Raw genomic sequence first — 25,905 nt, forward strand, 5'->3', positions numbered from 1 at the left:
CAATAAAGATTATTATTAAAATGGTGTTATTATCCTACAGTTCATCAATAATCCTGGACTTTGTTCCCTTGTAATTATGCTGTTGATTTTATGCTGCTGTCATTTCTCCTGATAAGGGGGTACGAGGTTTGAGCATGAGGGTGAGGTTTGTTTTGCTGTTTTAGCAAACACCATATTGATTCAGTGAAGTGATATGTATGTGGCTTATGCACAGTCTTATCCTTTTTTTTATGTGCTGCAATCCTTACATCCATGAGAAGGGTGTGCATTTTAGGCACCCCTTATCTCGTATATAAAGATGATGAGTGGAACCATGGCAGGGTGATGGGTGAATGGTTGGTGCTGGTGGTGGGTGGTAGGTATAGATTAGTCCTCATTTGGATTGAAGATAGCTCACTCATTAACAGCGCTTTGGTTGCACCTATATCACATGGATTGCAGCGGTTTAAGAACTAGCCAACAAAGCCCACATCCTACTAATAATTTTTTTTAAATGACTTCAAAATATTAAATATTTAATTTTATCAGGTTTCTATTTAGATAACAGTAAGATAGTTAATGCTTTACACACCAATTAAGTGTTCTTCAGGATTTTGGATGGCCACCTCCTGACATTATGGCCATTCGGCCCATCAAGTCCATGCTGATTTTCTGTAGAGCAATCCAGTCAGACCCCACGCTTCACTCTGCAAATGTATTTCCTTCAAGTGTCTATCCAATTTCCTTTTAAAATCATTGATCATCTCTAATTCCATCACTCTCATGTGCATCAAGTTCCAAGTCATTAGTCGATGCATAAAAAACAAATTCTTCACATCCTCCTTGCATTTCTCGCCCAAAACCTTAAACAGTGTCTCCCAGTTGTTGTGCTTTCAATTCATGGGAACAATTTTTGTTGTCCACTTTGTCTTAACTAATCAAGGACCTTGTTCAAATTTTCCCATAATCTCTAAAATAAAAACAAAATACTGCAGATGCTGGAAATCTGAAATAAAAACTGTGCTGGAAATACTCAAGAGGTCTGGCAGCATCCACGGGGAGAGAAACAGAGTTCATATTTCAAGCTATATAGGACGTCTTAATAACAGGAGACTTTTCTTTGACTCGAAACATTGGGCGAGATTCTTTGGCCGCCCCGCAGTGCTTCTTGATGGTGGGAATTGGCCTGCTGTTGGCCGGTGGCAGGATCACCTGGTCGCGAATGGGACTTCCCATTGAATCCAAGGTGTACCGTCAGCGGGACCAGAAGATACCGCCGGTATGAATAACCGGAAGAGCTCGCCCATTAATTCTATTGTTCTCTCCATAGATGCTGTCAGACCTGCTGAGTATTTCCAGAACTGTTTATATTTCCCTCAACCTCCTTTGCTCCAAGGAAAACAACCCTGTCTTCTCCAATCTAACCTTGTAGCTAAAATCCCTCATCGTGGAACCATTTTGGTAAATCTCCTCCGCACCCTCTTTAAGGACCCTCTGACCCTTTCTAAAGTGTGTGGTGACCAGAACTGGATGGAATGCGCCAGTGGTGGCCTAACCAGAGCTTTATTTAAAAGTTCAGCGTAACTTCCCTGCTTTTGCATTGAACACCGCTATTTATGAAGCAGAATATCCTGTAAGCTTTGCTAACTACTCTCTCAATATGTCCCACTGCTTTCAAAGACGTCTGCACGTGAACCCCAAATTCCACTGTTCCTGCACAATAAAGGTGAAAGTGTTTCCACTGCAGGAGGGTCAATCAACAGAGGATATAGAATTAAAATAATTGGCAAAAGAGCCATGGCAAGATATGGGGAATTTATTTTAATTCAGAGTCATTATAATCTGGAATGTTCTGCCTGCAAGGGGGGTGGAAGCGGATAACTTCCAAAAGGAATTTGGATATCCATTTTTTGAAAATCAGCTCCTTAGGAAAAAGAGGAGAGTAGGACTAATTGGATAGCAGAGCGTGCAGACATCAGAGACACCTTTTGTGCATTACCATACTTTTTTAAAATATAAATTTAGACTACCCAATTTTTTTCCCAATTAAGGGGCAACTTAGTGTGGCCAATCCACCTACTCTGCACATCTTTTTGGGTTGTGGGGGTGAGACCCACACAGACACGGGGAGAACGTGCAAACTCCACTCGGACAGTGACCTGGGGCTGGGATCGAACACGGGTTCTCAGCACCGTGAGGCAGCAGTGCTAACCACTGCATCACTGTGCTGCCCATTACTCCTATACAGGTTCTCGATTCATGTTCAAACAGATTCTGTTTGCAACTTCCAGGTTTGAGAGAAGATCAGTTGGCCTGAAACATTAACTTTGTTTTCTCTCCACAATGTTGCCTGTCCAGACTATTTCCAACATTTGGTGTACTTATTTCTAATTTTCAGCGAAGACTAATAAATACTTACAGTAAGAAGTCTTACAACACCAGTTTAAGGTCCAACAGGTTTGTTTCGAATCACTAGCTTTCGGAGCACTCTCAGGTGAATGAAGAGGTGGTTTCCAAAAACAATATATATATATATAGATATATATATATATATAGACATGCAGACAAAGTCTTCGACAACAAGTTCTTCATCCAGACACACGGAACAGCCATGGTGACCAAATTCCCACCTCAACATGCCAACATCTTCATGCACAAGTTTGAACAAGACCTCCTCGACGCACAGGACCTTCAACCAACGTTATACACCAGATACATGGATGACATTTCTTTCCTTTGGACCCACGGCGAAGAATCACTGAAATGACTACACGAAGACATCAATAAGTTTCATCCCACCATCAGACTCACCATGGACTACTCTTCAGAATCGGTTGCATTCTTGGACACACTCATCTCCATCAAGGACGGTCATCTCAGCACTTCGCTTTACCGCAAGCTCACGGATAACCTCACGATGCTCCACTTCTCCAGCTTCCACCCTAAACACATTAAAGAAGCCATCCCCGATGGACAAGCCCTCCGTATACACAGCATCTGCTCAGACAAAGAAGAGCGTAACAGACGCTGAAAGATGCCCCCGTACGAATGAGCTATGGCGCTCAACTCATCAATTGACAGTTCCAATGCGCCACAGCAAAAGAAAAACGCACTGGCATCCTCAGAAGACAAACACAGGACACAACCGACAGAGTACCCTTCATCGTCCAGTACTTCCCCGGAGTGGAGAAACTACAACATCTTCTTCGCAGCCTTCAACACGTCATTCATGAAGCCGAACATCTTGCCACGGTCATTCCCACACCTCCACCACTTGCCTTCAAACGCGCAACCTCAAACAAACCACTGTTTGCAGCAAACTACCCAGCCTTCAGAACAGCGACCACGGCACCACACAACCCTGCCAAGGCAAGCTCTGCAAGACGTGCCGGATCATCGACATGGGTACCACCATTACACGTGAGAACACCACCCACCATGTGGTACATACTCGTGCGACTCGGCCAACGTTGTCTACCTCATACGTTGCAGGAAAGGATGTCTCGAAGCGTGGTACATTGGCGAGACCATGCAGATGCTGCAACAACGGAAGAACGGACATCGCGCAACAATCGCCAGGCAGGAATGTTCCTTTCCAGTTGGGGAACACTTCAGCAGTCAAGGGCATTTAGCCTCTGATCTTTGGGTAAGCGTTCTCCAAGGCGGCCTTCAGGATGCATGACAACGCAGAATCGCTGAGCAGAAACTTATAGCCAAGTTCCGCACACGTGAATACGGCCTCAACCGGGACCTTGGATTCATGTCTCACCACATTCACCTCCCTACCATCTGGCCTGGGCTTGCGAAGTCCTACCAACTGTCCTTGCTTGAGACAATTCACACCTCTTTAACCTGTGATTATCCCTCTCTCCAGTTGCTCCACCTGGACCTGTAAAGACTTAATTACCTGCAAAGACTCGCATTCAAAGTATCGTCTTGCATCTTTGACTTTGTCTATATAAATGTTTCTGGAACCCACCTCTTCATTCACCTGAGGAAGGAGCAGTGCTCCGAAAGCTAGTGCTTGAAACAAACCTGTAGGACTTTAACCTGGAGTTGTAAGACTTCTTACTGTGCTCACCCCAGTCCAAAGCCGGCATCTCCCCATCATAATAAATACAGAAGCCTTTAAAATACTAAAATATTTTGATACAAAATAAGAGAGAATACAGAATAAGAGAGTAAGAGTGGAGGCCATCAATATAAAATAGCAACAAAGAAATCAAAAAGGGCTGAGGCGCTGGTGACGGCACCGCTACCGCTCTCACCTAAAAAGTATACCACGAACCCGGTGGTGGCGGCAACACTGAACATATGGGGACAGTGGAGGCGACAGAGAGGGGTGCGGGGAGCCCTGGTGGGGTCCCCTATCAGGAACAACCATAGGTTCGCCCCAGGAAGAATGGATGGAGGATTTCAGAGCTGGTACCAGTTGGGAATTAGGAAGGTGGGAGATTTATTCATAGATGGGACTTTTGCGAGCTTGGGAGCATTGGAGGAAAAGTATAAGTTACCCCGGGGAAATTTCTTGAGATATATGCAGGTGAGGGCGTTTACTAGACAACAGGTGAGGGAATTTCCGTTGCTCCCGACACAGGGGATACAGGACAGGGTGCTTTCAGGGGTGTGGGTCGGAGAGGGCAAGGTGTCAGAGATTTACAGAGAGATGAGGGAAGAGGGGGAGGAGTCGGTGGGAGAACTAAAGGGAAAGTGGGAAGAAGAATTAGGGTAGGAGACAGAAGAGGGTATGTGGGCTGATGCCCTAAGCAGGGTAAACTCCTCTTTCCTCATGCGCCAGGCTTAGCCTGATTCAATTTAAGGTGCTACATAGAGCACACATAACGGGGGCAAGATTGAGCAGGTTCTTTGGAGTGGAGAACAGATGTGGGAGGTGTGGCAGGAGCCTGGCAAACCACGCATATATGTTTTGGGCGTGCCCGGCACTGGAAGGATATTGGAAGGGAGTGACGGGAGTGATCTCGCAGGTGGTGAATGCCCGGGTCAAACCAAGCTGGGGGTTAGCTCTATTTGGAGTTGCGGAAGAGCCGGGAGTGCAGGAGGCGAAAGAGGCCGATGTCGTGGCCTTTGCGTCCCTAGTAGCCCGGCGCAGGATCCTACTTATGTGGAAGGAGGCGAAACCCCCCGGACTGGAGGCCTGGGTAAACGATATGGCGGGGTTTATTAAACTGGAGCAGATAAAGTTTGCCCTGAGAGGATCGGCTCAAGGGTTCACCAGGCGGTGGCAGCCATTTCCCGACTACCTAAGGGAACGTTAGAGGGAAGACAGATGACCAGCAGCAGCAACCCAGGGGGAAGGGGGGTTAATTTAGTATAGGTCAATAGATAATGGGGTTTTGTTACTTGTGTACTGTTAAAAAATTGTATTTTGTTACTGTTCCGTTTGTTTTGTAAGAGGGAAAAATGTTGTTTAGAAAAAATTTTCAATAAAATATATTTTAAAAAAAAGAAATCAAAAAGAGAATTCAGAAGGAACTTTTTTTTACCCAGAGAGCAATGAGAGTGTGGAACTCAGTATCATAAGGCGCCATTATGGTGAATGGTACAGATGTATTTAAAAGGTTAGATAAGTATTTGAGCGAGATGGGAGTAGATTATGTAGATATAGTTAGATGAAGGAGGATAATAGAAGCTTTGTGGATCAGTTGGGCTGAGTTGACCATTTCTGTGCGATATATTCTACGTCATTCTGTGTAAAGTGGAGAACCTCCGCCTACCTTGAGCTGTTAGCCGATTAGTTGGAGATTCAGGAAGAGGAATAGGAGACACAGTCACATTGTGCAGCAGTCCATGGAACTCAGATGCGCCAACTGATAAAGATGGTGATGGCAAAATCTGAGAATTGGAATTTCATAATAAATTAACGTGGATTAATCAAAACATCAATATTGAATACAGAAAACTTTGCTAATTTTTACTTTTAGAAGTCTTTCACTAATGTCATTTATGTCTAGTTCTCAAAAAGGATTTATTTTCTGAAATAGGTTTAAAATAAAGCATTGGAAAAATAAAGAGATGAATGAGTTAACTTAGTTTAGAACATCCCTAGGAGGTGATGAGTCATATATGTGTTGCAACTGTGTCACAACCAATAAATTGTTTGTCGAAATGTTGCTCCTGTAAACATAAAAAAGATGTTTTTCCTAAAATTCTCACATGAAACTGCGAATACACATCCTCCAAAAATGTTTCTACATTCATTGCCTTACCACATACCAAAGTGCTTGATGTTGATGGGAAACTTGACAAGTGACTGTGATTCGACAGACGAGATGATGTTCTCCAATATTTCAATGAGTCAGTGTCTGCTGAGAAAAAATGAAGTGTTTCCAGGTATCCAATGTACAGTCTTTCCAGTTTGCACGTGTAGATTTATGCTCGTGAATGGTGTAAGGATATAAAAGATGCAAGATGTTGCATCTACAAATCCACATAATGCGTATTTGCAATCTAATCAGCAACCCGACAGTGGTCATAGAATTTACAGTGCAGGAGGCCATTCGGCCCATCGAGTCTGCACCGGTCCTTGGAAAGAACACCCCATTTGAGTGCACACTTCCAACCTATCCCCATAACCCAGTAATCCCACCTAACCTTTTTGGACGCTACGGGCAATTTAGCATGGCCAATCCACCTAACCGGCACACCTTTGGAACGTGGGAGGAAGCCGTAGCACCCAGAGGAAATCCAGGCAGACAGGGGAGAATGTGCATACTCCGACAGACAGTGACCCAAGCTGGGAATAGAACCTGGGACCCTGGAGCTGTGAAGAAACTGTGCTAACCACTGTGCTACCGTGCTGCCCATCTCTATACCTTTGTGTTTACAGGCTATAAAGATTGTTGGTAATATTTAGCCCATTATCTTTATTTGATTGACTGACCTTTAATACTTGCGCCCAAGTCTTGAAAGGGATTATAAATATTTTTTAAAGTGTGAGTGCATGTGTTAACAGATTCAGTTTGTTCTGAAGCAGTAGGGTGAGATTAAACTCAAATTTATGAGTTTGATTTTAGGGATTTGTACAAAGTTTGTATTTGTTCCTATCGAGAAACAAGACTTATTGGAGAAATGCGTCATTTACATTAGGCAGTTTAAGACCTCAATTACACTGCTTGCTTCTATGAGTAATTCTATTCCATTAAGTTTAGTGGCCTAGCTTTTTTCCAAAAAGCCACTCATGACATTAGTTGTCTTTTGAAGTAATATGAGCCACAGCAGAATCTTAATTATTATCTACTGGGAGTACTGTAGATCATGGGCGGCACGGTGGCACAGTGGTTAGCACTGTTGCTTCACAGCGTCAGGTGACCCGGGTTTGATTTGCGGCTTGGGTCCCTGTCTGTGCGGAGTCTGCATGTTCTCCCCTTGTCTGTGTGGGCTTCCTCCGGATTCCTCCCATGTTGCATTCGGGCTGGGGAGAGGTTTTTTTTTTTTTGTGAGCCTCGGAGATTGGGACGTCATTTAAAAATGGCATCCCGATCTCTCGCTACGACAGGCAATTCCGGCGAGTGGAGCTCCCTGTTGTAAAAAACGGCACTGCGCGTTTCCCATTTAGGTCTCTTATTCATCACGAGTGGTGTTGAATAGCCATGGGTCTCCCGGCACATCGAGTGCCGGGAAACAAGCGGTTAAATGCGCTGGCTAGGGAACTTTGTTCCTTTTTGGGAAAATCGCGCCCAGGGACATTGAAAATGTAGAATAGGTTGCCTTTATTGTGTAGATGTTGATTTCGATCCAGAGGATTTTGAGAGGGACACTGGGAATGTGGAGAATGATTAGTGGAAACCATATAGTTAAAACGTGCCAGTCAAACCAAATAGAGTGAAACAAGTAGAATGTAAACTCATTGCAAAAATAAATACTTTGTCAAATAATGCCTTTTGCGTCTAATAATTTTATGTTAATTTAGGTATTTGTATTTCATTATGTGGGATTGAAATTGCTAATCAAAATGATCTTGTCAAAAATAACTAAATTAATTATTGAATGAAATCTATTGAATATAAGAAATGCTTCAAATAAATTATTTCACAGAAACTGTTTGCGATCTGATTTTCAGCTGTAATATCTATTTCATTCAGTCTATATGCCTGTAAGGGAACAATCTCAGCTTATTACTTCATCAAAACATTTTCTTTATCTTCGCTTTTAAAGCTTATTTTTTAACTTTCATTCCATTATTTCCTAGATAGAGGATGGGTAGCACAGCTTTTATGAAGTAAAGATAGTAAATTCTGAAATGTCTCCCCTCAAATATGTTGCCAGGCTTGCTAAATATTCCAGTACTCTTCGTTTTTTTTAAAAAATAAAATGGATCATTTCCTTGAACTCAATGCAAAAAGTGAAGGATCGGATTATATTCATTACATTATCTATTTTAACTTCCATCTTTGCATTTTACATTTGAACTCAAATCATATTCATTTTCTTCTACCATAACCAGCCCACTACTCAGAGATCAGAATTTATCTCTAACTATATAGGTTTTTGAAAAAAAATCACACGGTATGGTCCTTAGAATAATTAGTTCAAATTCTTTACAAAAGCAAATAAGATGAAGTATTGGTAACCAAAAGGCATGTAGATTCAGCACCGAGACAACTCATCAGTAGACACCAAGAGTAAAACCAGAAAATAATTCTATGAGAGAAGGATCGGATATTGGTGAGATGGGCAGCACAGTGGCAGTGGTTAGCACTTCTCCCTTACAGCGCCAGGGACCTGGGTTTAATTCTGGCCTTGGATGACTGTGTGGAGTTTGCACATTTTCCCTGTGTCTGCGTGTGTTTCCTCCGGGTGCTCTGGCTTCCTCGCTCAGTCCAAAGATGGTTAGGTGAATTGGCCATGCTAAAACAATTGCCCCTCAGTGTCCAAAGGTTAGGTGGGGTAATGGGGTTACGGGATTGGAGCAGAAGAGTGGGCCTTTGGTTGGGTGTTCTTTCAGAGGGTCGGTGCAGACTCGATGGATCAAATGGCCTCCTTCTGCACTGTAGGGATTCTATGATTCCATGTTAAAATTCTCATTGCATTAAACCCCAAATTAAAAAAATTATAATCAGCCTTTAGGAACTGATTGCTAGCATCAGAATTTGCTTTCTTTATAAAAGCTATTACTTATTTGAAGTATATAAATTTGTAAATCTATAACCTACCCAGATTACTGAACACATTATGTTAATGTTTAGCTTAGGGCTTTAAAGGTAAAGATAGCATCTTTCCATTTGTCTACAATCCTGGAAGTTTACAATATCCTGAAATGGAAACAACACTGACAAAAATTAAATTCATCTTCTATGTACATCTTCCTCAACTTTATTACTCTTAGAAACACGAGGTGAATCAAAGCATCATAAAAATATCAAAATGAAATACCCAAGGCGTTAATATTATTAAAATTCATACCATCAAAATTGGTGCTGAGCAAATTACTGGCGGCAGGTTTCGGAAAATTCAAATCAAACATATATCTTCCGAGGTAGCAGTGTTTTGCCATACTGGCCACACGCTCATAGAATTGGCAGTGATACAGTAGGGCCTGGAGAGCAGGCAGCCCAACCAGTGACAAACCAGACTCTTCATCATGAACACATGGGCTCTACAAAAAGGAAAGATGTTCAGAGGCAAGAATGAAATTAAAACCAGAAATTCACAAAATCCAGAACATAATGAAATAGGCTTCCTCATCTTACCTGACTTATCCAGCACATTTTTCTTTCATCTCATTTGGAACTATACCACAAAGTGCACCATATTCGTTAATTATATATTCTTCAACCATCGTACATTATTTTATTTTTAAAATGTGGGAATCAGAATTAGGGCAGCACAATAGCACAAGTGGATAGCACTGTGGCTTCACAGCACTAGGGTCCCAGGTTTGATTTCCCACTGGGTCACTGCTGGTGCGGAGTCCGCACGTTCTCCCCGTGTCTGTGTGGGTTTCCTCCAGGTGCTCCGGTTTCCTCCCACAGTCCAAAGACATGCAAGTTAGGTGGATTGGCCATGATGAATTGCCCTTAGTGACCAAAATGGTTGGGAGGGGTTATTGGGTTACAGGGATAGGGTGGAAGTGAGGGCTTAAGTGGGTTGGTGCAGACTCGATAGGCCGAATGGCCTCCTTTTGCACTGTATGTTCTATGTTCAGTATGAACATTTAAATAATTTACTTTAAGTGTAGTCATTCAAAGTGAAGTACACTTCATGTATTTTAGGCAATTCATCAACTTATCTGGGCCAATCAGATTCCTAACAATTTATCACAATCACTGTAGTGAAGAAGGAGGCCATTTGGCCCATTGAGTCTACACCCTCCCTCCTAAAGAACACCCTACCTAGGCCCACTCCCCACCCTATCCCCATAACCTAACCTTTGGACGCTAAGGGGCAATTTTAGCATGGCCAATCCACCTAACCTGCACATCTTTGGACATCAATGGTCAATTGAAAAGGACCTGGGATTTTTGGTCCCTTTACCATTTCACTGGCAGACACAAATATTATTGCTCAGCAAGAAAACCCCAAGTGATTCCTTATTTGTTAAAATAATCAGCTCAATAATCACCTCCATGAAGGGCAGCACGGTGGTGCAGTGGTTAGCACTGCTGCCTCACGGTGCCGAGGACCCAAGTTCGATCCCGGCCCCGGTTTGCACTGTGTGGAGCTTGCACATTCTCCCAGTGTCTACATGGGTCTCACCCCCATAACCCAAAGATGTACAAGGTAGGTGGATTGGGCATGCTAATTTGCCCCTTAATTGGAAAAAAAGAATTTGGTATTCAAATTTACAAAAACAAAATAATCTCCATGTAATGTTTATATTGAAATTACTTGGTGAGTCATAATACTCTATCTGTTACACTTGTAGATGATGCTGTGATAGGTGAGTGCAGTAACTCTCAAAGCAACATTTAACTTGCAATTCCATTCATGCTTCACCAATGTGTCTACAATCTCTTACTCCTTTGCCTGCCTGCCTGAGTACAATTACACCCCCTTCCACAATCAATAACATTTTGACTTAAATACCACAATGCAAAAAGTTATTTGGTGACTGCCCCTATATAACACACAGGAGACTGGCTACTGATCAACAACATTGACACTGTTCATTGAAGCACATAAAAAGGGATATGATACCATTTACATTTTCTAAAAAACGTATGGGGCAGTAAGCAGAATCATGTAAAGCTACACTACAGTAAAACGCTATTTTGTCCATTCTGTTCCCGTGTTTTTACATAGATCAGAGTCTAATTCTATTCTCCTGTATGTTGCCTTGTCCTTTGAATACTCCTCTCCTTTAGGCAACTACCCAGTCCCCTTTAAAACAAATTACAGGCTGGTTTGGTCAAGCGTTTGAGGCAGCAAATGCTATCCTCTTACTAAACTTGATGGAACATTGGGTTTCCAGTTATCATGACAGACCAGCAGAAACAAACATTATCCAACGTATCTAGCCCTTCATAATCTTGATGACCTTTACGATTGTCCCGCAATATTCTCAGCTTTATAGTAAAAAAAAACACCTGCTCAAATGTGTCTTCGTTACTGTAAGCTCTGATGAGAACATCGTAAATTTCTACTGCATAATTTCTATAATTTTGCATTCTTTCCATACCACGATGCCTAACTATGTAGAATTGTGGCCTCAATTGTAAATACGTTTCTCAAATTATGTTTACCTCCATAGCAGGCACTTCACTGTTCTAAGTGAAGTATTAAGGGGATGTTTCTAGCTGAGGTAAAGAAACACTCCATAAATACAAGTTCTAATTATATTATTTTGGTTCATGGCACCAATACATCACAAAAGAAGGTGTCTTTAAAGATTCAAGCTTTGTTCCAAAATGTATGGCAAAGCTCTGCTGACAATACGTATATAGATGTGTTCAAGGGCTTCAGAACATTATGTGCCCTTACTTGGGATTATTTGGAATGGCTGACAAAAAATGTACGGACCTAAACGGAATCTGCCTGTACATGTAGGCCGCATCCCAAAATTCAGCCATCCTTTCAGAAAAAAGACGAAGACACAAAGAGTTGACAGTCACATAGTAAACTGTTCTTTTAGCCTTTAAAAATAAATGCAACAATGTACAATTTCTGCTGACTTTCCTTACCTGCCAGACAAAATCCTTGGCTTCCTCCATTGTGGCTGGCATACGAATCATCAGTAGATTCTGCAGTATGGATGCTGCCTGAAAGAAACTACACCATTACAATCTTTCTAAACCAGTGGGTGTTAAGCAGTACAGCGGCATCATATGGAACCACAGTGATTTTGTAAAGATGTAGGGCAGGATTTACCGAGCAACCCGCCGCATGTTTTGCGGCAACATGAGGCGGCCCGTCATTGGCCGGTGGCACGATCTTCTGATCCCGCCGTGGTCAACGAGGTTCCCCGTTGAATGCACCACAACCAGAAAATCTTGCCCGTAATAAGAGTAAAAAGATCTCCTTCATTCTTTGAGTGAAAGTAAACCCCAACAATACCCACTTGAAATGAACCAGGTGACACATTCTTGGATTAAGTTCTGGGAAATCTAAAAGGATTGCATTCCTTTAATATGACATTTTGATGTCACTTGAAATGTGAAATCTGTGCAAGACAAAGCTTTTGTGCATGTGTTAAGATAATATTTAGTTTTGTTCGACATTAAAATAGGCATGGGCGAATAGTTGAGTCAGAGTAATGGGTAAGGATACCTTCCATCATAAAATGATGACGGTCTTATGGCATAACTGATGCATCATCTTCATTCAATATCCTTTATGAGGAGAATGTAGAGCCTTTGTGAGCAGAGACCACAGCCATCAGTATAAATCAGCAAAAGGCATAATTTCTGACAGCTAGTCCCAAACATAATTTGTAAAACATGGTGGCCATTCTATGTGGTTTCTATAGTGCTCTATATCTGAACTAGAGGAATTGCTAGCTCTGGTGTTTACCTAGTAAAGATATTGCTGAGTATCATAGAATCCCTACAGTACAGGAGGCCATTCGGCCCATCGAGTGTGCAGCAACCCTCGAAAGAGCACCCCACCTAGGCCCAATCGCCCGCCATATCCCCGTTTAACCGTTGGACACTAAGGGGCAATTTAGCATGGAGGTTACTTCCGCAAACTGCCTTGCTGCTTTGATCACCAACTAAAATGTTGGGAGGAAGCCATAGTATAGGTATCAACTGCAAAATTTAGAAGCATTACTCACCTCCTTACGAACCATACTGCACTCAGACTGGTCCAGAAGAATGTTTAGAACTGTACCCCACAGTCCTCCAGAAATATTTTGACAGCTGGCTGCCAATGCAATGCAGCCATTTTCAACCAGAGTTAGTGCTGATCCAATACCCAAACTACCAAAACGGACCTAAAACAGTTTGAACAAAAGCCAGTAAGTATTTTTAACACTGAACAAAATTAGAACATGAATTTTGGTCTAAATCACTGGTGTAATGTACATATTTAATATTGAAGCGCAGAATCATATTTTCTGAATCACATGAGCAGAAAATAAACTTGATCTGTGCCGGTTTTGCAATAAAATTAAGAATGTGTAAAGGAATACAAGCTGCTTTATTTATTTTTTAAAAATGTATTCTATTACAAACATATATTAAAACAGGTTACAGCAAATAAACACCCTGGTACAAGCTGCTTTATACAGTTAAAAGGATTGGTTAATTAATAATACGAAGCTAAAACAGAAAGCTCATCAGGAAACAATATTAGCGAATAGATTTACCAATTTATATAGTGATAGATCATTCCAAAGGGAAAAACACAAACAAAGTTGTATCTCTGAATCAAAACACATTTTCTTACAAATTTGATTCAGGTCATGCTTCTATTAATTAAAACTGTGAACATCATAATCAATTTATCAGATATGGCTGGTTTAGCTCAGTGGGCTAGACAGCTGGTTCGTGATGCAGAACAAGGCCAGCAGCACGGGTTCAATTCCCGTACCAGCTGAGAATTCTGAATTCTCCCTCTGTGTACCCAAACAGGTGCCGGAATGTGGCGACGAGGGACTTTTCACTGTTACGTCATTGTAGTGTTAATGCAAATCTACTTGTGACAATAAAGGTTATTTGTTTTATTTATTTACATGGTGCTTTGCCCAGGTGAAACATACTCTGGTGTGCTGAGGGTACAGTTTCATCTGTAAGAATAACAATAAGTCATGTGACTTCAGCATTATTCTGCACTTAAAATAATAGTGGTTTAACTTGCTTTAAAGAGTGTGAATTAATATGCAAATCCAAAGTGTTGCAAAGAATGTGCAGGACCAAACACACACTGTACAATGATGTACTGTGTCAATTCAACCTGTGTATGACTCCCAGTTGGAGCTGCTGAAAAGATTACGGTTGCGCACAGCCTGTGAAAGTATACTGGACGAGCAAACAAAAAAAGAGAAGCAGCAAGCAGAACACGAGCACTGACACAGCATTACACCAAAATTATCACAAATTAAAAAAATAAACAACAAAACCTACATACCTCCGGGTCCCGATCAACCCAGAGAGGAATAAGCCAGGCCAGGCCCAGTCGTGATGGCGTTTGATCCTCATTATTATGCTCATATGTCAAAGACCATAGGGATATCCAATCCTATGATAAAAACAAACGAAAATGAATGCTAAATACTAGGGTAACTTAATTCAAGTCAAACACACTCAAGGTTTCTGTAACCTAAAACAGTGACTGACAACCAGTGCCGCTTTACCAACAAAATTAATTAGTAGACAGTTATAGATTTTGGATCCAGACTGGATATTCTCGCAGACTCGACAGGAGCTGCAGCCACTACAATCAGTAGTTTGCCCCTAATGCCAAGGTATCTTCTTGTTTTATGCACTGGATGTACATGACTGGATACACCATTACATGGATTCGGACCATCTCCCAGAATACTTGGAGATCGGAATTTGAAGAGTCAAAGTTAATCGTAGCACGGTAGCACAAGTGGATAGCACTGTGGCTTCACAGCGCCAGGGTCCCAGGTTCGATTCCCCGCTGGGTCACTGTCTGTGCGGAGTCTGCAATTTCTCCCCGTGTCTGCGTGGGTTTCCTCCGGGTGCTCCGGTTTCCTCCCACAGTCCAAAGATGTGCAGGTTAGGTGGATTGGCCGTGATAAATTGCCCTTAGTGACCAAAAAGGTTAGGAGGGGTTATTGGGATAGGGTGGAAGTGAGGGCTTAAGTGGGTCAGTGCAGACTCGATTGGCTGAATGGCCTCCTTCCGCACCGTACGTTCTATGTAAACCAATAAGCTCATTTATTTTATATGTAGTTATGGTCAAGCAGAATAACATTTGTCATGATTTTAAATATGTTTCCATAATGTTCCTCTTAAGGCAGGGAATTTTAAAAAGCATGTTCGTTAACAAGCAACTCTCAGTTACTGACTGGTAAATCTGCAATGAGTCAGCCCTAACCTTAAAAGTGAGTTATTAACCTTTACGTCGAGCTGTCATTCCGGATTACTGCATACTGTCTTTTCACAGCTGAACAGAAGACAAAAATTGACACCATTGGCTCTCTCCCAGCTCTGCGTGTGTCAATTGTGGTAACAATCAAACTGGCTAGCACCATGCTAGGTGAGAGCTTCTCTGGCAGCTATAGCCACTGGGCTCAACTGAATGAGGTTATACAACATTTAATAGTTACTCAAATGTCTTTCGAATCTCCACTGTCTCAAGATTATGTACTATGCATAAAAACACTTTAGCCAGTTCACCCAGATTTAATTAGCAACCTCAGTCTTTAAAAAAATAAAAAATTTAGAGTACCTAGTTATATATATTATACAATTATATATATTTTTTTCCAATTAAGGGGCAATTTAGCCTGGCCAATTCACCTATCATGCACATCTTTGGGTCGTGGGAACGAAACCCACGCAGTCACAGGGAGAATGTGCAAACTCCACACAGAGTCACCCGAGGCCGGGGTTGAACCTGGGACCTCGGTGTTGTAGGCAACAATGCTAACAACTGCGCCACCATGCCGCCCAACCTCAATCTTTTATGTGGCTTTAAGCCTGGTATTGAACTTTATTCAAAAGAATTAGCGTCATATAAACTCTCAAATGTTTTATGGGTAAAAAATTCCTGAAACATCACACAGATGAATAATAGTGTTAACCACTGAGTGAATTGATGTGCACAAATACTTGCATTTAAATAGCACCTTTCACAACCTATTATGCACCTTTTCAAGTGTAGTCACAACTGCAATATCAGACACAGCAGTCAATTAGCATACAGCAAAGTCCCTCAAACAGCACTGAGGTACCAGATAGTCTTATCTTAAAAGAAAAGCAGTGTTGATGGATAAATGTGTCAGGACAAGTGGAACATTCCCCATTTCACAATAGTGCCATCTGTTAAGTCTACCTAATAGGACTCACCTGAAAGATGTAATCGCTGATGGTATAGCTCTTCCTCGGTGGGACTTGAACTCAGAAATATTTGATTCCAAGGCAAGATTGCTATCCACTGGGCCACAGCTGGCAATGATAGCTGATCCCAAATTATGGGCAAGAATTTTCCAATCCTGCCGTAGTTAACAGATCTTTGGCTGGTACATCATAATTTCCATCGCATGCGTGACAGCGCCCGCTATAGGCAGGATCGGAAAATCTCAGCTATGGTATTGAATGTGCGGTGCATTTATCAACTATGTGGTAAATTAGTATAAGCCCCATTACATAAATTGCTAGATGACACACTATCTAAAATTAATTTGAAGGGGGATAATGATAATTTACCACTTATGGAATAAAAAATTATTCTCATCGACATTCTGAACTTAGTTATTGCTGGCAATGAAGAATGGAAATGACATGCCCAACTCAAACCTCAATGGAAATGGATTTCTCAGATAAATTAGTAAATTATACCTATGAAAACGATTCAACATCTTTGCAGAAGCTAAACAAATGCAACAAAAATGTCTATAGAATTTGGTCTTAAAAGGTTGCTGGACTCAAGATTGTCCAGAAATAACAAAGGCACTAACTAAAAAGCTCCCAACATCGTCAGAATTTCCCCATTGAAAGTTTCAAACTTTTTCGACAGAAGGATCAAACATTTACATTGCAAGCTTTCTTCTATGATGAATGTAGGAAATTGTTATATATTAGATTTTGTAGTAGCAATGTTATTAAAAACCCTGGGTTCAAATACATGCAGGCAACATGCCTGCTAAAGCTGTAATTAAGCAGTCATAAAGGTGAGATAATCATTGATTTTAACCATTTACTTGTTTACAGAGAGATGGCTAATGGAATATCATTTATAGAAAGGAAGTTCCCTGGAGTGTAGATAATTAATGAGGATTGGTGTTTAGTCCTATCTTAGCAGGTCATGGGACATCTTGGTGGGTGACAGATGATTTAATTAATGGGAGGAGATAGTCTGTCTGTAGTTTTTGGCAGTTTTGCCATAGGATTAGAGTCTGACAAGACAGAAAGATTTTCAGGTCTCTCTCCAAAGGTCTGCACAGGGAACAGCAAGTAACCCTAATTGCGAACTTTATTTATGCATGGATTTTGAACTGCATTGGGTTGCTTGAGCAGCCCAATTTTCAACTGTATTGGGCAGCAGGGTAGCACAATGGTTAGCACAGTTGCTTCACAGCTCCAGGGTCACAGGTTCGATTCCTGGCTTGGGTTTCTGCTGTGCGGAGTCTGCATGATCTCCCCATGTGTGCGTGGGTTTCCTCCCAGTCCAGAGATGTGCAGGTTAGGTGGATTGGCCATGATAAGTTGCCCTTAGTGTCTAAAAAGATTAGGTGGGGTTGCGGGACTAGGGTGGAGGCGTGGACTTAAGTGGGGTGCTCTTTCCAAGGGCCGGTGCAGACTCGATGGGCTGAATGGCCTCCTTCTGCACTGTAAATTATATGATTCTATATAGGGCAGCTGTAGGTACTGAGTTCAAGTGTTGTTTTAACATAAAAGTTACCCTTTGGTCAGAATCATCACTCCTGGGCAAAGTATCCTTTCATCACAATTTTACCAATTGCAAATTGTTTGGGGTTTCTCATCTGATATCCTATCAGAAATTGGGGTCTGGTCTGCTATCCTAAAACCTCATATAAATGCTAATCCCATAATCAGTGCTAATGTTCACTGTCATCTTGCAACTGCACCATATCACCATGTAGCAGGTACGGAAATGCAAATAAAATCCACTAGTCTTCATGAATATAGGTTCATAAATTGTAATCTTTAAAGACCCATATATTTTTCTGTACATCTTGATGGACAATTAACAATGATGCCTCTTTTGGGAATAAAGTTGCTGCAATTTCGAAAAATGCTCCAAACGATCAGAGGACAAACCAATTTTCTAAGCACTCTAATGTGGATGCATGGAGAATTCATATTTATCTGAGTCAAGCACAATAATTTTTATAGAATCATAGAAATCCTACAGTGCAGGAGGCCATTCAGCCTATCGAGTCTGCACCGGTCCTCTGAAAGAGTACTCACACCCAAGTACACCCTAGGATGCCCTACCCTCCCTATTCCCGTAACCTAAACTGCACATCCCTGGACACTAAGGCAATTTTTTTGGGGGAAATATTTTTATTGAACATTTTAAAATTTATATACAAGTAGAGAAACATAACACAAAAACAAGCCCACAAAACCCTTCAACAGCTGATAGTGACCAGCTCTTTAAAATACATAACAAACGATTGCCATCTTATATAGAACCTCCCAATCGACCCCTTCAGCGTGTATTTAACTTTCTCCAAATACAGTCCCCCAGCCACACCGAAGCACTGGGTGAAGAAGCTGACCTCTACTCCAGAGAACCCACCTGTGAGCAGTGAGGCGAAGGCTAAAACATCTTTCCCTCCTCCAGTCTGCAGCTCCGGCAACTCTGACACCCCAAATATGTCTTATAGGGGGCCGGCTCCAGCTCCCTGCCTAAGATCGCCAACATCGCTGAAGAAAGAATCCCAAAAGTTCGCTAGCTTAGGACACGCCCAGAACATATGTGCGTGATTCGCTGGGCCCTCCCATACCATTTGCACTTGTCTCCTATCCCCTCAAATACCCGACTCATCCTTGCCCTCGTTAAATGTGCCTGATGCATAACCTTCAGTTGTCTGAACCCGAGCCTCGCACAGGACGATATGGCATTCACCCTCCACAAGGCCTCACACCAAATCCCTTCCTTTACTCCACCCCTAGCTGCTCCTCCCATTTCACCTTAATCCCCTCCAGTGAGGCCCCGTCCTCCGCCAGCAGCCTCCCTGAAGTTTACCCTCCTCCAACCCGGCCAGCGACAGTAGCCTTTCCACCAACAGTAATAGCCTTTCCACCGGGCGGCGCAACCGGAAAAACGCGAATGAACCTTCCTCTCAAAATTGCAGCCTTGCAAGTACCTGAACACCTCTGACTGCGCGAGCCCGTACTTCTCCACTAACTCCCCCAAACTCTCAAACCACCCGTCCAGGAATAAATCCCCCATTACTGCCTTCCCCTTATCCTTCCATCCCCTAAACCTAGCATCCATCCTAGTTGGCTCAAAAATATGGTTGACCCTGATGAGGATCGTCCTCGACACTCTCCCTGCTTTTAAGTACTGCTGTAATTGCTTCTATATTATTAAAAATAAATTTAAAGTACCCAATTCATTTTTTGTTTTCAATTAAAGGGCAATTTAGTGTGGCCAATCCACCTACTGTGCACATCTTTGGGTTGTGAGGGTGAAACCCACGCAGACACGGGGACAATGTGCAAACTCCACATGGACAGCGAACCCATGTTCGACCACGGCCCCATAGCGCCGTGAGGCAGCAGTGCTAACCACTGCATCATCGTGCTGGTCATTTGCTTCTATATTTTTAACGCAGCCACCACCACAGGGTTCCCCGAAAACCTCCTCGGGGAGAGCGGGAGTGGGCCGTCACCAGTGCCCCCAATCCCATCCCCTCACACGCCCTGCCCTCCATCTTTACCCAAACTGATTCCTGATGCCCCCACCAACCCAACACCTTCTCCGCATTCACCGTCCAATAGTAGTAAAACAGGTTTGGCAGCCCCAAACCCCGACTGCGGTCCCTCAGTAGGACCACTCCGGATCCTCGCCACATTCCTGCCCATAGAAACGACAAAATCATGCTTTCAACCCCTACAAAGAACACCTTTGGTAGAAACACCGGCAGGCATTGAAACAGGAACAAGAACCATGACAAGATTTAATCTTCACCGATTGCACTCGCCCAGCTAAAGACAGTGGGGAACTATCCCATCTCTGGATGTCTGCATTCACCCTGCTGACCAAGCTTATAAAATTTAGCTTCTGAAGCTGCGCCCAATCCCTTGCTACCTGTACCCCTAAGTACCTGAAATGCAAGTTTGTCAGCCTGAATGGCAACACCCCCAAATTAGTTCCCCTCCCCAATGGGATAACCGGAAAGCATTCACTTTTGTCCCAATTCAGTTTATACCCAGAAAACACTTCGAACCGCTTTAAGTATCCTCATTATCATAGAATCCCTACAGTACACGAGGCGCCGATTTGGCCCATCGACTCTGCACCGGCCCTTGGAAAGAGCACCTTACTAAAGCCATCGCTTCCACCCTATCCCCGGTACCCCACCTAACTTTATGGATACTAAGGAGCAATTTAGCATGGCCAATCCACCTAACCTGCACACCTTTGGACTGTGGGAGGAAACTGGAGCACCTGGAGGACACCCACGCAGACACGGGGAGAAAGTGCAAACTCCACACAGACAGTCACCCAAAATTGGAATTGAACTTGGGTCCCTGGAGCTGTGAGGCAACAATGCTAACCACTGTGCCGCCCATGTCCCCCACAGTCAGGACCGGACCTGTGACGTGCAGCAACGGGTCATCAGCATACAGAGACACCCTATGCTCCCCCCCCCACCCCCATTATCCCCCTCTACTTACCCAAGGTCCTTAAGGCGATGGCCAAAGGCTCAATTACCAACGTAAATAGGAGAGGAGACATAGATCACCCCTGCCTCGTTCCCCTATGCAGTCGGAAGTAGCCCAAGCTTACATTATATGTCCGGAAACAAGCCTTTGGCTCCTGGTACAACTTATCCCACGCCAAACTTCAGCCCTATCCCGAATCGCTCCAGCACCGTGAAAGATACCTCCATTCCACCCTATCAAAGGCTTTCTCTGCATCCAATGCCACAATCACTTCATGCTCACCCCCTCTGCCTGAGACAGCACCACATTCAACAGGCGTCGCATATTGGAAGACAATCGCCTACCTTTCACAATTCCCATCTGATCCTCCCCAGTGACCTGCTGGAGACACCCCTCCAACCTGAGCACCAACACCTTCGCTAAAGTCTTTGTGTCTCCTTTCAACAACGAGATTGGCCCACATTCTGCCGTCCCTATCCTTCTTCAAAAAGAGTGAAATGGGGGCCTGGGACTCAGCATTCCCCGAGCCACCGCATCCTCAAACACTTCCACCAGCAGCGGGACCAACCAGCCCGCGAACATTTTATAAAACTCCACTGGGAACCCATCCGGCTCCGATGCCTTCCCTGTCTGCACATTTCCAATTGCCTTACTGACTTCCTCTGCCCGCAGCGGCTCTTCTAATCCCTCCCGGTCCTCCTCCTCTACCTTTGGATACTTCAACCCCTATAAAACACCAACCGTGTCTGAATCGCCCTCCTGAGGCATTGAGGTGTACAACCTTTTGTAAAACACCTCAAACATTCTATTCACCATATCCGGGTCCGAAACCCCCCCCCCCAATCTCCTGTATCTGAATGATTTCTCGGAATGCTGCTTGCCACCTCAACTGTCACGCCAGCAGCCTGCTGGTCTTCTCCCCACACTTAAGACTGCTCCCCTCGCCCGTCTCAACTGCCCCGCCACATTATCCATGGACACCAAGTCAAACATGCGCCTGCACCAGCTTCCTGTTCGGCAAACGCTCTGGGGTAAGGTCCTCCAAATATTCCCCATCTACCTCTAATATCTCATCCACCAACCGCTGGCGTTCCTCCCTCATTTCCCTATCCACCTGTGCCTTATAGACAATTTTCTCCCCTCTCACAGCACTGAGCTTCCCCATTCCTATTGAACTCTAAATAATCATCCAACACCTTGTCCACCTTTATACAAAACCCCATCTGCCAACAGCCCCACATCCAAACTCCACCCCAGCCATCAAGCCGGTCCCTTCTCCAAAACCACAACCACAAGATGCGGAGCATGGTCGGAAATTACAATCGCAGAATACTACAATTATCTTACCCCCGGCAACAGAGCCCTCTCCATTATAGGCCTTTTGCACCAGTGAGGAGGTGGAAAATTCCTCCCCCCGCCCCCAAGATGTAAGAATCTGCCGCCAATACCTCTTTCTGTTTCTCCCCCCCCCTCCCGAAGGGGTAAGCGACTTTGGCCTGGAGCAGTCCCCTTTTGGGTTCAAGACTGTATTCACGTCCCCCACAGAATCAACTGGTATGTGTCTATGAAGAGGAAAATTTGGGCATCCTTAGATACTAGATAGTATACTGCAAACATTGTAAAACCGACAGTTCCACCATTTTACCAGAGAAGTTGAATTCTTCACTTCAGACTATGGAATTGCCAAGTATAACAGATATTACAAGGACACGGTGTGCCTCCGAGAAGCTAGTTTTCAGGCAGAATACAATTCAAGGTCTATCCTACAATGTGTAACAAGGTACCATTGTGATGGCCCCAGTAAGTCTGCTGATAGCAATAGGGAGGCGATTTGATGACTACATCCCAGATATCAGACCACTGGTATCACTAATTACAAGACAATATAAGTGCTTTTGTAATGATTAGATAGTCTAATGAAATGAAAATCGCTTATTGTCGCAAGTAGGCTTCAAAGGAAGTTACTGTGAAAAGCCCCTAGTCACCACATTCTGGTGCCTGTTCAGGGAGGCTGGTAAGGGAATTGAACCGTGCTGCTGGCCTTCCTTGGTCTGCTTTCAAAGCCAGCGATTTAGCCCTGTGCTAAACCAGCCCAGCTAAACATGTGGACCTTTAATGTGATTGATTAACTATTCTCATATACTATGCGTATGCAACCTTAATCGAAAGTCACAATTGGACTTAGATAACTCGTAACAAATGATTGGCATATTTTAATTTCTTGTAATCAAATCAGTCTGTACCATTTCTGAATCAGGGCCTTTTTTTCGGTGACCTAATTGGAATGCCGAGAGCCCACATTACAGCTTGTAAATAGAGAGTTTTTGTCTGGTTGCGCATGAGAGTGAGGGTGAAGCACACTACAGTTAAATAGCTGTACAATTTTTCCCTCTACAATCCATGCCTGGAATCACCACCCCCATCCTCTTCGTAAAGCCTACATCATCCAAAATCGGTGAGTAAGCACTCACCAAAACCACCGATTTAGCCTCCAGCACTCCCATCACCATCACATACCTCCCTGCCGATCTTCCACCAACTTCTCCATCTGGAACCGGATTCTTTTGTTTATCAGAGCTGCCACACACACAACCCCCGCCCTCCCCCACTTACTATCAACATAAGACCAAACTCATCATCTCAGGAATCAACCTAGTGAACCTCCTCTGAACTGCCTCTAATTCAACTACAAATTGGTCCTAAATAAGGGGATCAAAACTGTACACAGTCCTCCAGGTGCGGTCTCACCAATGCCGTGTACATTTGCAGCAACACATCCCTACTTATGTACTCTATTCTTTTAGCGCTGAAGGCCAAAATTTAATTTGCCTTCCTTATTAGTGCATAAAACAGTACCAGCAATATTAGCTCTGATATTTATGGCGAGGACAGTAGGCCAAGTTGACATGCTGCCCAGCTGCCAGTTGGAAAAGTCAGTGACAAGAGACAGCAGGGCTATCCTCGAGAACAGTTTCTGGCAGTCAAGATGGGTGAGTGAAAAGAAAGGCAATTGTGGGAGGGAATAGGAGTTTGCAATGGTGGTGGGGGGAGGAGAACACCTGGAAGGTCAATGATCACGATGGCAGGAAGGAAGATCAGCAGAGAGGAGGCAGAGAGGCCAGTGGGAGTGCAGTAAAAGTTGCTCAAAATATTCAGTTGGCAGCTCCCACCTTCCTTTTAATGCCAGGCTTCCTGAGCCCTGGGAAGGCAGTGTGGCATCTGTCAAATTTAAACCTGGTTCCCAATTGTACATTGAAAGTCTAATTCGAATATGATAACGAAGCTCCCCACTGCTCGACAGAAAGACAATCACATGGCCCAAAACCAGTCACTGTGAAAATGAAAATTGGTGCAGATCCACCATGGATTGGAGATGCATTCCGGTTTTGAAATTTTTATTTTTCCATTCCCACACACTCACCCCCACCCCACCCCCCCCCCCCCCCCCCCCCCCCCCCACCCCCCACACCCCGACCTTCTCCAACTTGTCTGGTTAATACCAAAACAATTGCTTCAGCAACCCAAGCAATGCACACTCATAACACACTATGATCAAGGAGTTGATGATCCTTACTTGGAAAATGACTTTCATTTACCCTCCTAACAACAGATTTCAAGTAAGGTGGTACAGTTACAAATCAGATGCTATATGTATTGGAGGGGAACTCGTAGGTGGTGGCATTCCAACTGTTTGCTCCTCTTATGACTCTAGGTGGCAGAGGTCGTGGGTTTGGAAGGTGCTCTCAAAGGAGGTTTGGCAAGCAGTCAGTGAATTTTGTTTCCAGTATGTGCTGCTGTCGCTATGCGTTGGTAGAGGGAATGAATGTTTAAAGTAGTGGATGGGAAGCCGCTGAAGCAGGCTGCTTTGTCCTAGGTGTTGTCAAGCTTCTCGAATGTCACTGTAACTGTCATCATACAGGCAAATGGAAAGTATTGCATCATACTCCTGATTTTTGCCTTGTAGAGGGTCATTAGGCTTAAGGGAGTGAAGAGGTGAGTTACTTGTGTCATGTGAGAGTACCTTTAAGAAATGGGTGTGTACATAAATATCTGTAGTGAGAGTACCTTTAAGAAATGGGTGTTTACTACTGCAGTGATGTCAGAGAGTGGGGAGAGCTGGGCTGTGTCAGCTTTTTACTTTTGTTTTAGGCTGTTTGCTGCAGGGTGTGTTTTTGTTTTGTTTTCAGTGTTGGAGCTGAAGCCAGACAAAGCAGGTGTACTGCTGTTCTCTCTGCCATGAAAAGACTATCTCTTGATCATTTGGTGAATTCAGAATTATAAATGTTCTCAGTAGTGAATGGAAACCTAATGTGCTTCTGTTAAAAGGTGTTTCTTTTGTCTTCTGGATGTTGTTTGGGAAGTTATTAAGGATTACTTAGTGTTGTATTCTTTGGGGGTTGTATTTGAATTGATGGTTGCTAAGATGTTCACTATGTTTTAAAAAGGTTAACTTGAGTTCATAGAATAAACATTGTTTTGCTTTAAAAAATACTTTTCGATTTCTGCTGTATCACACCTGTAGGTTGGCCGTGTGCTCCCCATACCACAAACTATTAAAAGTTGTGGGTCAGGTGAACTCCATGATACACGTTGGGGTTCTCAAAACCCTGGCCCATAACAAATTGGCTTAGTGAACTTAAAGACAGTGAGGGGTGAGCATTTTGTGGTTGCTTATCAGGTGTGGTACTCTAGTTTAAGTGGGGTGTGTGCTGTGAATTTTGACTCTTTCAGAGGCTCTGAAGTGTTTGGGGGTGGAGACGGTCACATGCAGTACCTTACGGACAGAGACTGTTAGATTTGGCAAAAACATTGCAGTTAACATTATCTGGCAAAATGCGAAAAGATGAGGTAATTATGGCGGTGACTAAGCATTTAAAGTTGCCTGAGATAGTTGGACTCATTGGAAATGGCAAAAATTCAGTTATAAATTAAACAAATGGAACATGAGAAAGAATTAAAGCAGCTTCAATACGAA

General features: G+C 43.3%; 1 protein-coding gene across 4 annotated transcripts in view; it reads right to left on the reverse strand.

The window, feature by feature from the left end:
- rttn (rotatin) overlaps positions 1–25,905 on the reverse strand; it is a 294,394-nt gene that overhangs the window by 90,105 nt on the left and 178,384 nt on the right. For 3 of the 4 annotated variants that reach the window (XM_072467133.1, XM_072467134.1, XM_072467131.1), the window contains 6 exons: positions 14,506–14,616; positions 13,211–13,369; positions 12,120–12,197; positions 9,403–9,595; positions 6,214–6,305; positions 5,715–5,832 (listed from right to left, as the gene is read on the reverse strand). In XM_072467133.1, the coding sequence (XP_072323234.1) occupies positions 5,715–5,832; positions 6,214–6,305; positions 9,403–9,595; positions 12,120–12,197; positions 13,211–13,369; positions 14,506–14,616 (751 nt within the window). The remainder of the gene's footprint in view (positions 1–5,714; positions 5,833–6,213; positions 6,306–9,402; positions 9,596–12,119; positions 12,198–13,210; positions 13,370–14,505; positions 14,617–25,905) is intronic. The other variant, XM_072467132.1, reaches the window with a different exon arrangement.

This window comes from Scyliorhinus torazame, chromosome 11, assembly GCF_047496885.1.
Source record: "Scyliorhinus torazame isolate Kashiwa2021f chromosome 11, sScyTor2.1, whole genome shotgun sequence".
NCBI lineage: Eukaryota > Metazoa > Chordata > Chondrichthyes > Carcharhiniformes > Scyliorhinidae > Scyliorhinus > Scyliorhinus torazame.